At 37.2% G+C, this 17,032-nt stretch overlaps 1 protein-coding gene across 3 annotated transcripts in view; it reads left to right on the top strand.

Annotated features, from left to right (window-relative positions):
• The window catches only part of Flvcr1 (FLVCR heme transporter 1), a 30,094-nt gene extending 14,798 nt beyond the window's left edge, over positions 1 to 15,296 (top strand). For 2 of the 3 annotated variants that reach the window (XM_047521178.1, XM_047521181.1), the window contains exons 6-10: positions 1,450 to 1,560; positions 2,023 to 2,128; positions 2,347 to 2,458; positions 10,684 to 10,751; positions 11,669 to 14,098. In XM_047521178.1, the coding sequence (XP_047377134.1) occupies positions 1,450 to 1,560; positions 2,023 to 2,128; positions 2,347 to 2,458; positions 10,684 to 10,751; positions 11,669 to 11,743 (472 nt within the window). In that variant the 3' untranslated portion in view covers positions 11,744 to 14,098. The other variant, XM_047521179.1, reaches the window with a different exon arrangement.
• Positions 15,297 to 17,032: the final 1,736 nt, after the last annotated feature.

The raw sequence follows: 17,032 nt of genomic DNA, 5'->3' as shown, positions 1-17,032 counted from the left end.
GTCCTTTCTTAGAACATTTGACTTTTGACAGACTTCCGCTTGTTCTTTCCATCAAAAACATTTGCTTTTATTTTTGATAAAAATATTTGGCTAAGATGTTCCAAGCCATAGCACCACTTAACTATTATAAAATACACAATATGAAAATGCTGTTGATTTGCATCTATATGGAACAGCAAAATGCTAACATAAAAGAAAATGTGAAAGATACCAATTGGGAGATCAAGAAAGGGTTTCAGAGGCAGCATCATTTCCTGGAGGCCTTAAAAGAACAATAGGCTAAAATTTCTCATCTGCTTGGGAGAATGAATGAATGGATATGTGAGTGAATAAATGAATGGAATGAAATAAACTGAATGAATGAAATGTGGAACTGTGTCAGATATGCTTTTAAGACCTGAGGTATTTATACCTATTATCCTAAACCCTCCCAAAAGTATCTTTGACATTGAAATTCTCTGAGATAATTCTCTCACAATTTAAGACGGTACTTATTGTGGCTTCATTACTGTAAAATTGTATCTTAGGGTAAAATTTAATTTGTAGATGAAGAGCGTAATGTAAAGGATTACCTTTCTTGATAGTCTTTGGTTCACTATATGTTTAGAAAACTTGATAGGCATAGAAATATGTTCTTTTCACCCTGACTTTCTGCTCAGGGTAACTCCTATTCATTCTCCCAAATCCTGTTATGTGCATCCTTTTTGGCTAGGAATTATAGCAAACAGGATGTGATCCCTATCCTTGAGACACTCATGGTCTAAATGGGTCATAAGGCATCCACATATGAAAAATTAAATGATAAGATAGCAGAATAAAATGCCAGTTATGTAGGTATAAATGATAAGAGAATTTGGAAGAGGGAATTTTGTAAGCTGCAGTGGTTAGGGAAGGCATTTGAAAGAAGTGGGATTTGATCTGAATCATAAGAGATGAATGGAGAACTCTCCTATTTGGTGGCATAAAAGTTATTTTGACTGTATGAGTATCCTTCCTATCTGAGCATTGGCTATGATGTGAGTTTCATTTTCTGCTGCAGTTGAATCTTAAATTTAATCTTGAAAGTCCTTGGTTTGGTGGATAACATTTTCTATAGATAAGAAGAATGGGTGAATTCTTTTGGTTGGTACTAGGAATTGAACCCAGAGGTGCTTTACCACTGAGCCACATCATCAGCCCTATTTATTTCTTATTTTGTGACAGGGTTTTGCTGAGTTGCTTAGGGTTTTACTAAATTGCTGAGGCTGGCCTTGAACTTTTAATCCTCCTGCCTCAGTCTCCCAAGTCACTGGGATTATAGGCACGCACCTCTGCACCCAGTTAGAATGGACAAATTTTGAGAAACAAAGATTTATTACTGTTTGGATAGAGCAATGGCTAGCCACATGATTTTTATGTGCCTACAATAATCAGAAAAAAATACTAACAGTTTTGTTGTTTTTGTTTTAGACAGACTACTTTGATAGTTTACATTTTGTCTTTTATTGGAATGGTTATATTTACTTTCACGTTGGACCTTGGTTACATTATCATCGTGTTTGTTACTGGAGGGATACTTGGGTAAGTATCAAATATGATAGGAGAAATGATACCATGCTGTTTTAATTCTGAAGTATTATTATTCTGGTTTTTAATTTTTTAAAGGTGACCCTAAGATTCTGTAATATTTTAAACTCTAGAAGATCCATCCTCTGCTTTTTGAGTGTATAAATGTGAACTATGAAAAACAATTGAAAATTGGTTTTTGTCTACTGTTGGTAAAAAATGGATAATCCTTACTTAGTCCAAGTAACTTTGAGTATAAAGATAATTGACCTAGAAAACTAGATGTAAATTTTTTTCAGAAACAAACTCAGGAATTTTTTTGCTTCCCAGTTCTTGTGATTTGGAGTTGGTTAGTCAATAATAAGTTTCTTTTTTACTTTCACATAACAACTTCAAATTATTCACTTATAGAATGCTTGCATCAATGTGATATTGTCCTGATATTTTTTTCCTATAATTGTGCCTTTGTTCTCCTAGTTTCTTCATGACTGGTTACCTTCCCTTGGGTTTTGAATTTGCTGTTGAAATCACTTACCCTGAATCTGAGGGCACTTCGTCTGGTCTTCTCAATGCTGCTGCACAGGTGGTACCCCTCAGCTTTCTCTTAAACCCTAGGCGATTATTTTACCATCTAGTGAATAGTAAGTTTGACATAGTTTTTCTTCCAATAGTCTCATTTTTCAGTAAATATTTCTAGAAGCCAAACCATATGAAGAAAATGAGTTAAGAAAAGTTCTGGGGGGAAAATATACTCTTTATTTTACCGAAGGAAACTTAATTATTTCTCTTATTTTATTTTAGGTGTTTGGGATTTTGTTCACATTGGCTCAAGGAAAGCTCACATCAGACTATGATCCTAAGGCAGGGAACATTTTCCTTTGTGTCTGGATGTTTTTAGGCATCATTTTAACAGGTAAATTAGTGTGTTGTGTTTTTAATTTAATTTTCATGTGTATTGCTTCTTAAGGCTTTTGCAGAATTCAAGGGTTAAAAATGAGGTAAAAGTCAGGAAATTATTTTCTTTCAAGTATATAATTATATTAATTTGTTTTGCTGGGTGTGGTGGCACGTGCCAGTAATCCCAGCAACTCAGGAGGCTGAGGCAGGAGGATTGCGATTGAGGCCAGTCTCAGTAACTTATCAAGACTGTCTCAAAATAAAAAAATAAAAAGCCCTGGGAATGTGGCTCAGTGGTAGAGTGCCCCTGGATTCAATCCCTAGTACTAAGATGACAAGAGCAACAAAAATCTGTTCATTTGTTTTAAAAGTTTCAAAATCAATACAGTTACTCTTCACAGAAAACAAATCCATTTTAAGAAGAATAGTAAAGACCTGGATTGGGTCAAACCTCCTTAGACATTAATTAACCCCTCCAAGAACATAGATAGGAAAACCAAATCAAGCTCAGACTCTCCTAGGAAACATTCACAGCACACGTCACTGCTGTGACCTTAGAAGGGGGTCAGCTTTCTTCCTACCAGCAACCAAGCAATTCAGCAGTGAACACCAGCTGGGAATCCTCTAATACCAGTTCTGACACTGTCTACTGGGGAAAACATCAGAGCTCACAGGTCGAAGGTTCAATCCCCCAAGCTTTCCTTACTTCAGACCTCGTCACAGGTCTGGTTCTCGTACCCTTATGACAGACAGGCTGTAACTGGGATCCCCACAACCCTGTCTTCAAATTCAATTAATTTCCTAAGGCAGCTCACAGAACTCAGAGAAACACTACGCTTACATTTACTGGTTTAATAAGGGTTACAAATAAGCAGCCAGATGAAGAGATATCACAGGGTAAGGTCTGGAAGGGTCCTGTGCACAGGAGCCTTTGTCCCCATGGAGTTATGGTGTGCCACCCTCCTGGCACATGAGTTTTTGTCTTCCTGTGACCCTCCATATGTTCTGTTGTTCTGAAGCTCCCCAAATCCTGTCCTTTGGGGGTTTTATGGAGTCTTTGTTGCATAGGCATGATTGCTAATAGACTGGTGGGGAAACCCAGCAAGGCCTGTCTGTTCAGATTCTTCTTGACCTTTGTATAGCAGTCCTCCCTCTAGGTATGGGGCAGGAACCCTCTGGAATGAGGAAGGCAGATGACCTATTCTCAAGGGTAGGTCAGAGAATTTCTTTGGCCAGCTCTAAGCCAAAAAGGTAAGGGAAGATTAGGGTTTCTCTGATCTACCTTGGGGAAGAGAAATTCCAGTTTCTATGCCCTGCCTCAGAGAGGGAGTTGGGTGCCAGAAACCATGGTAAACAAAACAAAACAATATACAGATATAGATTGATAGATTGAGCTCATAATATCACAAACTCTCAAGTCCTCCTTTTCTCATTCATATAAGAATAGGGTATTAAAAGCTTGCAGTGTTGGGTCACTATAACGATTAACTAAGGTGGTTCATGAAAAGCTCCCAGGATAGTGTCTGACACCAAAGAGGTACCTAATACATATTGTTATTTTTATGTGATAGTAGTGGTAAGAGTCATGGAGGTTGTGGAAATAACATTGAATGGTTTGCTAATTCTTTCACTTTTTAGGTGTAACCAGAATGGACATGGGCAGTAAAAAGAATAGTTTCCAGAGAAAGAGAACATAAAAAACTTTTATCCATAGCTTGCCCATGCACATAATAGGTATGACAGTGGCTTTGGAAGCAGACTTAATGTTCAGTAGTATTTCCAGACCCATGTTGATTTCTACTGTTATTTTACTTTGTAAATTTCTTTCTGTATTCCTTTACCAAAATAAGAAGCAGAGGCTGTGGATAGACAAAGAGAAATTATTTCTCTGCTTATAACTTAATTTGAGGATTTAATCTATGGGAAGTACATGATTCAAAACTTCTTTTTATGTTTGTTGGAATACCTGATCATTCTTTTTGAAAGCTTCAGATCTTACCTATAGTAAATATTTAATTTGAATATACACAACCACCTAAGGTCACTATCATTCATTCATGTTCAAAGAGAGTTTTCTCAAAGCAAAACATCCTATTATAGTTTTCCCCCATTGTCCCCAATTATCTTCAATTAATAAAATGAAACCTGATATATGTAATATATGAACTGATCTGTCATAAGTAATACCTTATTGGTTCTTAATTTCCAAAAAAGTACCATGCATCTGTCAAATAGAGTGCTATTGTTGCACCAAAAATAAAGAGAGCAATTTTGTACTCTCTTGGACATTATTAGATTTGTGAATGTTAATTCAAACAAATCATGTCTGAAAAATTCATATAGAAATAAAAAAATTCTTTGAAATTAGTTTTACATTCATGCCCTTACCATCTAACATGCTTCTTAATTTCTCTCATATGTTGAGTATTTTACTAGAGAGACCTTGGTAGGTTTTTCTAAAATATTGATACCAATAATGGAACAGTATTAAAAGGGACAGTGTGTATTTCAAAGGAAATATTGGACTTCCAGTTTCTAGTCTGGCATGTGAGAAATTTGAAAGTCACCTTTCCACATTAACAACAAATTAAAAGCTGAACAAACTGAAAAATCAATAACTTTTCTTGGATCCATAGAGAAGTAAAGTTATAGTGCAAACCATTACCTCCAAAATTGAAGAGACCAACAGACAAATAGAATCGCGGTTTACTCAACCAGAATCCAGGAACTGAAACCACTGGGCACATTGCTGAGGTAGGAAACCAGAACTGTGGTTGCTGAGGTGCTGTAGGCTCAGTGTGGACAACTCTCAGAAATAAAAATTCAGTGGGAACCTACTCACGAGACCCTCAGGACTTTTCAAATTTTACCTCCTGCTTCTGGCAGGAGAAAAGGAACCTCTTTGGAATATACCTGGAGCATTCTGTTAGTAACAAGATGTGCTGTCAGGAGGAACTGTTTAACCAGTGTGTAACCTCCTGGGATTTATCAAAGAATCTGACTGACCTGGGGAAGAGACATAACCAAGTCCTGCCCACTCCAGCCTCCCCAGTAGAAGAAGGAAAATATGTGATTCTAGACCCCCCTAGTCATCCTGTCCCACCTAAGGTGGGGGTGGTGAGGAAGAGATTGAGCAACACATGTGAAGTTCACAATCCAGAAGCACAGGCCTCATTACAGGAGAATAGTTGCTTCCCCTCCCCCACACCTTACCACCACATTCCTACAGGCCTTTTACAGAGTCCTTTTGAACCTAGTGTATCATGCGTGACTATGAAGAAAAAATTAAAAGACACTATGAGGCAAAAAGCAACTTGAAGGAACAGCAACTATTGCCATACTCAGATATAGTGCATATGCTGGAATTAATCAGAGTGAGAGATTAAAACAACTTTGATTAACATGCTACAGATCATAATGGATAAAGTGGACAGCATGCAAGAACAGATGAGCAATATAAATGAAAAGGAGGACCTCCTAAGAAACCAAAAAACGACAGAGGTTGAAAACATGGTAATAGAGTGAAGAATGTCTCTGAACTTATCTGTAGACTGGATATAGCTAAAGAAAGAATCTCTGGATTTGAGAATATGTTAATATACACCTCCAAAAATGAAGAGCAAAAAGCCCCAAACAGATCTTTTATTGACTTTCTCCTTCAGACTATGAAATGTTTTCCTGATTTTATTGAATTGTCTGTTATTCTCTTATGTCTCACTGAGCTTCCTTCAGATCATTATTTTGAATTCCTTTTCAGACATTCACAAATTTCATTTTCTTTGAGGTCTACTATTGGAGAATATTATGCATCCGTGAATGTTTCATGTTTCCTTACTTTTCCATGTTTCTATGTTTATATCTGTGTCCATGTCAGCAAGATGACTGAGTAGAGTAGCCTATTACTTATCCTCCTTATAAATAAAGACCATGACAAATAATAAAGTGACTAGGGAAGTACACTGGAGTGGCAGCAAAGTGGAAGGCCACTGTGGAGTGGGAGAAAGAAGACAGTGAGGCTTCCTGCCTCTCTCATACTGTCTTGTCTGCCCAGATTGACTTGGAGCCAAGACAGACTTGCCTTTATGGGGAAAAGATAAGCTAGAGAACCCATTGGTCCTCATTGTTCCTGTAGGTGACTTTTACAAACCTCACAGACTCTGAACAGTTTAAAGTTGCCATAGTTTTTGTGGCTATATTGCCACAGAGTAGGAGCCAGTATTGTACACCTTCCAGCTCCATGATCCAAGCTGCTACAACTTGGCACCATCTTGAAACTGGACCCACTGCTAGAGTGCATCCCACCCTGGGGGTTGGTAGTCATAGCACATGCCGTTCTTGAACTCCATTGTCATTCCACCATGCTCACACTGTGGTACCATCACTGCAACCGCTCATAGCCTAGACCCGACAGAAATGCTGAGAGCCAGGCATCTAAATTCATGCAGTGCCCCACCCCCCAGGGAATAGGCAGACTAGCACAAAGCCTTTGGCCTCCCGCATCTGCGTGCACTTATGCCTGGCCCAGCGACCAGCCCACCATACAGATGCCAGCCTGCAGGACATCCAGCCTACCACCCTACCACAGTACAAAGCCTAGGCCACTGACAAGCATCACAGCTGAAGAAATCTCAGACACCACACGACTGAATCTGCCCAGAATCAGCTGACACACCATACCCCGTTGAAAGCACAGCACCCACCACATGGAAAAGCCTCTCCCTGACAATAGCAACAAAGCTCCATGAAGGTGGAAAGGACTACTGCTGTACCAGTCGCACAGATGTGAACACAGGGACACAAAAAACACGGAGAAGCAAAGAAACCCGAAACCCTCGGGTGCACCGTAATGCCCCAGTAACAGGCCCCAAAGAAAAGGAAATTTATGAAATGTCTGAAGAGGAATTCAAAATAATGGTCTGAAAAAAGCTAAGTGAGACACAAGAGAATACAAACTGTTTGATAAAATCAGGAGAACAATTCATAGGAGAAATTCACCAAAAAGAGAGTGTAAAAACTCTCTTTTTTGTAAAACAGATCCCATAGCTGAATGATTCAATGGCTGAAATAATAAATACAGTTGATAGTTCAAATGATAGGCTGAATGAATCAGAAGAAGGAATTTCCAGACATGAAGCTGGGCCTTTTAAATTAACTCATTCAGAAGAACAAAAAGAATGAAATGGGGTGAGGAAAACCTGCAGAACCCGTAGGATACTGTTGAGTGAATAAATGTTCACATTATGGGAGTTCCAGAGGTTGAAGAAATGGAGAAGGGCAGAGGAAGCACTTTTAACAAAATAATAGATAAAAACTTACCAAGTCTTAGGAGAGATATGGACATCCAGCCCCATGAAACTCAAGTTCAATTAGACAACCCAAAGATATTCACAGATTGGAAGAACTAGCATTATTAAAATGTCTATACTATCCAAAAAAATCTGTGGATTCAATGCAGTCTTTCAAACTACCAATGATATTCTTCCCAGAAATGGAAAAAAAAAAAAAACCATGCTTCTCAAATTCCTATGGAACCCCAAATAGCCAAAGCCATACTGAACAAAAAGAGCGAAGCCAGAGACATTCAGTAAGTACCTGACCTCAAACCATCCTACGAAGCAATGGGAACTAAGGATGGTACTGGTATAAAAATAGACAAATAAACCATAGAACAGAATAGAGAACCTGGAAGTAAATCCGTGATCTGTAGCCAACTGAATTTCAACAAAGGGAGTAAGAACGTACAGCGGAGAAAAGATAGTCTGTTCCATAAATGTTGAGAAAACTTAATGTCCATCTGCAGATGAATGATAGTAGAACCCACCTCTCACCATATACAAAAATCAACTAAAAATAAATCGAAGTCTAAAATTTAAGAATCTGAACCATGAAACTATAAGAAGGAAATACTTTAAGACATTAGTCTGGGCAAAAATTTTTTGAATATGACCCCAAAAACATAGGCAGCAAAATTTAAAAATTGACAAATGGGATTACATCAACCAAAAGGCTTCTGCACAACAGTACCTACAGAATGGGAGAAAGTATCTGCAAACTGTTGGTCTGACAAGGGCTCAATGGACAGAAGGAACTAAAATCAACAGCAAAATAACAATCCAGTTTTTAAATGGCCAAATGATTGGAATAGACATTTCCCAAGAGAAGATATACAAATGGTCAAGTGTATGGAAAAATGCACATCACCAGTCAGCAGGGAAAAGTGACTCAGTACCACAATGAGATGCCATCACACCCCAGGTGTATGGTTCTTATCATAATGACAAAAAATAATAACATGTGGACAAGGATGTGGAGAAAAGAGAACTCTCATGCACGGTTGGTGGGAATTAAATTAGTACGGCCATTATGAAAAACAATATGGTGTTCCTCATAAAATGAGAAATAGAACTTCTATGTTGTTCAACACTTTTACTACTGAGTTTATATCCAAAGGAAGGGAAATGAGCATGTCGAAAAAATACCTATAGGTTTTATTATAGCACTGTTCATAATACCCACAATATGAAATCAACCTGGGCATCAATCTGTAGATGAGTGGATAAAGAAAATGTGGTATATATCCCACATGGGATATTATTTAGCCATAAAAAGAAAAATATTGACATTTGTGGCAACATGGATGGACTTGGAGGACATTTTATTAAGTGAAATAAGTCAGGCACAGAGAAATAAATACCTCATGTTCTCTCACATGTGGAAGCTAAAAACGTTGATCTCAACAGTACTGGAGAGTAGAGTAGTAGATACTGGAGGCTGAAGGTTGAAGCAGGTGGAGGAGGTTAACAGGATGGGAAGAGTTAATTCTAATGCTCCATAGCACAGTAGGGTGACTGTGGATGACAACATTCAAACATGTATTTCAACCAGTGAAGACAATTTTGAATGAATTTCTAATTCTTGCAGGCATGCACCAACCATACCTGGCAAATCCACTTTTAAAATTGATGCAGAGAGATATCATTGGAAGCATTAGGCTAACTTTTAGCACACTGAAAGTAAAATTACTTTCATCTTTTCTTTCTACTTTGCTTTATGACTAATGAAATTACTTAACTGCCACAAACTTTTATCTTCTTTTCTTACTTTGCACTCTTTTTGATCAGTTCATGACTTTTACTACCCTTTAACACTAGTAGCCTACAAATCTGTCTCTCCAGACTCTGACCTCTGTTGTATTTTAGGCCAACACGTCCAACCACATCATCTGACCTGGATGTTCCCCGGGCATCTCACACTCAACTTGTTCAGAACTGAATTTGCCTTCTTCCCATCACCCTACTTCTTCTTTTATCTTCAGTTTCAATAACTAGAGCTGTCGTCCACTTAATTATACAAGCAAGAAAACTCTGAAGTCACTCAGTTCCCCGCCTTACCACCACATTTTTTTTTTCCTTTCCCCAAATCTTGTTCTTTTCTAAAATGCTTCTGAAATGTATCCCTCATATTATCATTCTTTAAATTCAGGTCATTATCGTCTCTCAGCAGGCTAGCCTCTTGGTTGGGCTTCCTGCCTCTTCTCTTGTTGCTGGTCGTTAACAGCCTCCACAGTGCTGTCGGATTGTGCTCCCTCATGCACAGGTCTGGTGGCATTGCCGCCCTGCTCAGATGGAACGTCGGCTGTGCATGTGGTGTGCCTGACACCTATCGTATCCTCCCACTCCCTCTAGTACTTGATTCCCCGATGATACCAAAATACCTACGGGATCAAGAATATGCCACGCTCTTCCTGCCCTGCTCCCTTTGTTTATGCTGCTTTTATGCCTTCCTCTCTCTCTTGTCTGTTTGACAAGTTCCTACTTATTTTTCAAGATGAGATTCAAGGGTGTTTCCTCTGGCAGGCCTTCTCTGGTTCCTTCGACTGATGTAGGCAAATTTCCTCCCATGCTTTTACTCTACCTTGTTCATTTCTGCAATATCCCAGTAGTCCTACAATGCTATGATTATGTGCACATCAGTATTTCCTTAGATCAGAGACTCTTTTAAGGAAAAGAAAGGGCTTTTCATCCTTGGTTCCTTGAATATCATATTTTGTTCACTAATGAATGACTTATTAATTAAGTTAAAGCCGTAGAGAGGTGTTTTGTCAGGCTACAAGGATTTTATTGAATATTATGGCATTATAGTGTGTTAAATGTTTTGAGAATGCCAGAAAAGACTGTGCTGCTTGGAGAAAAATATATTCACAAATAATTTATTGTAGCTCCGTTGTTGCTTCTGTTTCAGCATTAATCAAGTCTGATCTGAGAAGACACAACATAAATATAGGAATTACGAATGTTGAAATTAAAGCTGTAAGTAATAATACTTTTATGATTCTACTATTGAGAAAAGTGTACAGAGAAAAAGTGTGAAACTTTTTTATTTAGTCAGGTTTTTTTGGGGGGGGAGGTCTTCTCATTGCATTTATTTATTTATTTATTTATTTAGAGTAACATCGCTTACTGAATATATAAAATGCCGGTGCTTCGCAACAGTTTTGTTACTACATTTTGAAACTGAAAAAAGAAAAGAAAAAAATAGGAAAATTCATTCAAAACACTAAGCTGTTCTGCTTATGTGCAGGCGGCAGCTTTGGTAAGCTACAGCCTGCAGTGTGACTGTTCAGAGGCATTGCTGAACATCAGCCAGCTTACAGTGCAAAGTTGCACATAAAGCATTAAAGGTTACGAAGCACAAGTTGGTGGGACGCAGAAGAGGAATGGGGAAATAAGAAAAACACCACATACGCTTTGGGAGGTGGATGGTGGACTGAGGCAGAAGTAAGCATAGAGACTGATGTTTTGGGAGACTTGATTTATGCCAAGAGATAGATGAAAACAGCAACCTGTTTGGCAAGCTTATGTGGTGGTGTGCATATCCACTTCCAATTTCCCACTTCAGTGTCTGAAAAAAATATAACAAAACTGAGGCAGAAATGAACCCAGGAGCACAGGAGCCCGGGTTTCAAAATGAGGAGCAGAATTGCACTGACGAGAGTGAAGTCAGAAAGGGGAAGGGATGGAGAACTCTTTGTGGGTATATATTGGTTTTTAATTAATTTTTTCTTATCTGTAGGTTTGGATTGCTATCCCCGCTACATTCTATCAAACCCTGCATTAGACAGCTTTTTTTTTTTTTTTTTTTTTTTTTTTTTTGAGTAAACTCTTGATCTGTTAAAATGGCGTATGCCAGTTGCTAAACATTTTTAATATTCAATTCTTTTTTACAGGTGCCAGTTGAGAGTCCTACAGATCAAAAACCAAAAACAGTTATGTTATCCAACCAGTCAGAATCATCAATTTGAAGTGAAAGGAAAAGTTACTGTCCCTCTTGGAGAGACACATGGACAGTAAGCCTGGGTTTATTAGTGGTGGTAATGGACATTTACTTGAAAATTACTGTATGAACTGTGAACAAACAGTTATTGTTTTACTTGTTAATTTAAGCAATATTTTGCTTAAAATATTTTTACTTTGCATATGTTTAACACTACCATTTACCTAACTAGTTTCCATTTTCAGTCATATATCATGTCTGAAAGTAAACTTGACATATATTTTTCAAAAGTGTTTTTCTTTTCTTGTAAAATATGGAAACGTAGAAGACTTTCTAAAATGATAACATGGGAGTCTTGTCCTCGTAATGCACTTAAATGTACATGCAGTTTATATTTAAAAAATTCAGTGGGACCAAATATACAATATATTCCTAATTAGCTACCTTTCCACTGTGCTGACCAGCTGTCTGGGCCAACACGGTGAATGCAACATGATGCTCCTAACCCACTGAAGGACAGTTTGGGGATCTGGCATCCAGCAGACTGCTAAGATTTCTCCCATTTTGTATATTCTTGTTAGTAACAGTAACTGTCAGTGGCCATAAAAACTGTTTTGTGTTCTAATACTACCATAGCTTTGGTCTTAGAATCATGTTCTAATTAAGCTAAGGCATTCAGACACAGGCACATGAGTTCTTTCTGTGCTGCCTTCTTATCATGAATAAATGCTAACACTCTATTTTTTAGTATCCCTTGAAATAGAGTAGTTTTATACTCAGTGTTCTTTTTTACTCTCTTCTTATTTTCAATATATAACTTTCTAGCAAGAAAATTTCATCATATGTTACTGGTTATCTCATGATTTTTTGTATTGCATCCTATATTTTGCCTTGAAGATTCCTGAGATAAGGAAATCTATAATACCTTCAGATAGCCCAGGTGTCCCCATTTAGTGGAGACCTCTTAGATGCTAACTGTTCTAATTATGCCGTGTCGTTTTTATGACCGTTCTCCTTGGGGGAATACTGTGCCCAGGCACACATTCCATCCATGTGCTGGGGGAGTAGTTTATTTTCTTCATCACAGAGTGTATGTAGTCACCGCTCTGTTGAAACAGTCTGCTCTTTTATAAGCTCAGGGTAAGGAGAATAGGACCAAATGTGTTTCCACAGTGCCTACCACTGTGTTTTGTTTACAGTGAGAGTTTAAATGTTGTTGATGTCCTGACTCAAGCTTATAGGGACTGTCTTTACAATAATGACATTTTATCAACCATAATATTTACATTATGTCCATGAACACAAAAAAGCTGATCATGTAAGGAATATGCTTGAAGTGAATAGCAGTTTTAATTTAGGCAAAATTTATGCATTGGTTTATGTTGAAATTATTCTCCATAATCAGATGACTATGAATTTTGTGGAATCTGACCCTAGAGAATGTGTTATCAAAACAACATAACTGAGAATCAAAAACTCTGGTTCTGTGTCCCAGATCTGCTTCTTCATTGTAACCCTAGACAAGTCATTTAACCTCTCTGGAGAACATCTTCCTGATCATGAAGTGAATGTATTCACTTTGATTTCAAAAGGATCTTTTTAAAATATTAAACATCATTCATCATGGAGTAGAACAGGTCTAGTTAGAGAAAAATGCCTCTGGCCATTGGATAAACAATTGTGATTGTTACTTTGTGGAGACAAGGGACTTTCAAATCTCTTTTTAGCCTCTTTAGTCAGTCTGTAGTAGCTCAGGCAGAATATGCTCCTTTTGATATTTATATCATAGGTTAAAATTGCCAAAAATATTTTTAGGGTACCCACTCCCAAATAATTGTTTCTATTTTGAAATTGTCTGTATTTAAAATAAACTTGCCGAGTTCTTGAGGATTTGAACAAACTACTGATAAAAGTTGTAATACTTTATTTCTGAAAAGTATATACAATATGTGTTGTATTTTTTTTCCTTGTTTAGAAAAGGGTAAAATAAGGTGTGACAAAATGCACAATGAATTGATAATTTTTCTGTATTTTGAGTAAAAATTATGACGTGTCAAACAAAAATGTCAGAATTTTGCAAAATGAAATAAGTGATCATCATCTGTATAAATTTCAATCAAATGATTTTAGGAAAGAAACTGGATGGTTTAAAAGCTATTGCATTTATAGATGTTGCAAATATAGCTTTTGCCTTTTCAGAATGTTGGGGAAATGTCTTTGAAAATATATTTGTGTGTAAAAGTATGTTTGTGTGCAATAGCTAGAAGAATGCCTATATTTTATGTCATTATTCATGTTCTAAATTTTGCTTTTTGTACAATTTATCTGTTTGCTTATTCCTCATCATTTCGGACTCATAATAAATTTATTTTTTTAATGTTAATTTTGTTTGCTTTTTTAGAAAAAAAGTTCTGGTGCTTTGTTACATACAAGGAGTGGAAGGAAAGAGGACCGAGGAAGGAAAGAGGTAGTTTATGGAACAAAAGGAAGTGAAGTCCACCAAGGTCAAGACTAAAATAAACCAACATGTTTTATTCATTTACAAAGTAACTTCAGAAAGTGAGGTCAGCAAGATGGCAGAAGAGGAACTTTTATTGTCGTCCTCCTGCAAAAGCATTGATTTCAGTAACTACCCATGGACAGGAGTACCTTTGTGGATATCCAGAAGTTCGGTGTAGAGGTTTTAACACACAGTTTGAGAAAAAGATCTGAGAATAGATGCACTGAAGAGGGTAAGAACAATTTCACTTTAGCCACTTGACCACATCCCCTGAGTGGCACTGCTCAGTGCCAAGAGAAACTCTGTCATTTTGGGATTTCTCTCAGGAAAATGAGAGCACACTTCTTTTCCCCAGCTATATGGGATGCTTTCCAAGAGTGCTACTTATTTCTTGTCCCAACCAGAAGACTGAGGTGATCGATGTGGCTCAGTGTTGGGAAAAGCCAGAATATTCTTTCAAAGAAGAAATTTAACATATGAACCACTCCACACATTAATCACTACACACACAAACCCTTGGGATGCTTTTCTGTGGACCCACCTCCCACCACATGGACCATGGGTACCTCAAATACTCTGTACACCTCACCCTCACCCTCCCAAGGCAGGCTCCCTGAAAATACCCCTGTAGATAATGACTGCAAGTGTCTTATGCTCTGCAGGATTGAAAGAAGGCATTTGAAAATTTTAGGGAGCCATCCCAGGAAAAATAAACAGGAAGTTCTGAGCCCCTGGCCTGGCTTTGCAGGATTGATGAAAGACATACAGTCTTGAGAATTACCCCCAAGAGGAAGCAAGAGGTGTGGAGCAGGGAAATCCATAGCAAATGTCTGAGAGAGTCACAGAATCCCTAGTCGGGCTGATTGGTAAAGGCATTTCTCTCCCAAGATAGTAAAGACTGGAGGAAGTGATTACTCCTTAAAATGCAGAGATAGCAACATAATGCTTCAAGGAATTCTCCAAATCAGAGAAACATGGTATCATAAAAGAACACAATATTTCAGTAACAAACTAAAGAAATTAAGATTATAACTTCCTGAAAGCAATTCAAAATTATTTATTTAGGGGTGCTAGGGGTTAAACCCAGGGGAAATAATTGTTTAAGGAAACTCAAACAGAGTTTGAGTTTCAGTAAGCTATAAGAGAAGGCATACAACTCAAATCTAAAAAGGAATAAACAAAACAAGGTGTTTGACAGATAGAAATCATTAAAAAGAATCAAATTCTGCCAATGATGAATACAGTAAATGAAATGAAAAATACAATGAAGCATTAGCAGCAGACTTGACCAGGCAGAAGAAAGAATTTGAACTTGACAGGTCTTTTAAAAATATCCAGTCAAGAACAAAAACATGGAAAGGAATGACAAGAAGCTATAGGATTTATGTAACATCTTCAAGAAAGCTGACATTTTGGGGGGGTGTGGAATTATAAAGGAGTGGAGAAAGAAAAGGGGGGCAGAAAACTAATTATTTAAATAAAAAATGTCTAAAAATTTTCCAAGAGTGAAAGAGATATGGACATCCAAGTACCTGAAGCCTAAAGGTCTGAAATCAGGTTCAACCCAAATATGAGTTTGCCAAGACATACTCAACTTCCAAAAATCAGAACTTCAAAATCAATAAAAGTCTCATTCCATACAAGGGAACTTCCATAAGGCTATTAGATTTCTTAGCAGAAAACTTGCAGGCCAAGAAAATGGGATGTTCTTTCAATATGTGTAAACAAAACAAAAACAACCAAACAAAAACTGCTATTCAGGAAAACTTCACCCAGAAAAGCTATCCTTGATACATGAAAGAGAGATTAAAAAAAAAAAAAAAAAAAAATCCCAAACAAGAGTTGAGGGAGTTCAACACCAAAGAGAATTTTTTTTAAATATATATTTTTAGTTGTAGGTGGACACAATACTTTTATTTTTATTTTCATGTGGTGCTGAGGATCAAACCCCAGGGACTTGTGCTAGGCAAGTGCCCTATCCCTTACCCCAGCCCCAGGAATTTTTCAAGCTGAAACAAAAGCATTCTAATTCCTCACATGAAAATATAAAACTTACTGGTAAAGGTGAATATAGAGTCAAATTCAGAATATCTTAATAATGCAATGGTGGTGTATAATCACTTATATATATTATATATAACTCTACCATATAGGTTAAGAGACAACTGTAACTATGGTAATTCATTAATGGATACATAATATAAAAGGGCATAAATTGTGACATCAGAAGCATGAAATGGAGAGTAAAAGCGTAGAGTATAAATTATCAAAATTAAGTTGTTATTAATTAACATATTGAATGTTATAACAGCTGTTCTATTCAAACCTCATGGTGGCCACAAAGCAAAAAAAATCTATAATAGATATAAAACAGATAAAAAGAAAGGGATCAAAGCATACCACTAGGGCTGGGGTTGTAGCTCAGTGGTAGAGCACTTGCCTGGTACATGTGAGGCACTGGTTTGATCCTCACCACATAAAAATAAATAAATAAAAATAAAGGCATTGTTCTGTTTACAACTAAATTTTTTTTTTTTTAAAAAAGCATACTGCTAAAGAAAATTATCAGATAAAAAAGCAAGGGAAGAAGAAAGTAATAAAGAATCTACAAAACAACCAGAAACAATGAACAAACTATCTACAGTAAGTTTTGATGAATGGAAATTGATTGAATTCTTCAATCAAAAGGCATAGAATGACTGGATTAAAAAAATAATAACTAGGGCTGGGGTTGTAGCTCAGTGGTGGAGCGCTCACCTAGCACGTGTGAGGCCCTGGGTTCGATCCTCAGCACCACTTAAAGACATTGTGTCCACC

This window comes from Sciurus carolinensis, chromosome 12 (assembly GCF_902686445.1).
Source record: "Sciurus carolinensis chromosome 12, mSciCar1.2, whole genome shotgun sequence".
NCBI classification, from domain to species: domain Eukaryota; kingdom Metazoa; phylum Chordata; class Mammalia; order Rodentia; family Sciuridae; genus Sciurus; species Sciurus carolinensis.
The sequence above is the reverse complement of the archived record's forward strand: the minus strand, read 5'-3'. Positions and strand labels throughout refer to the sequence as shown.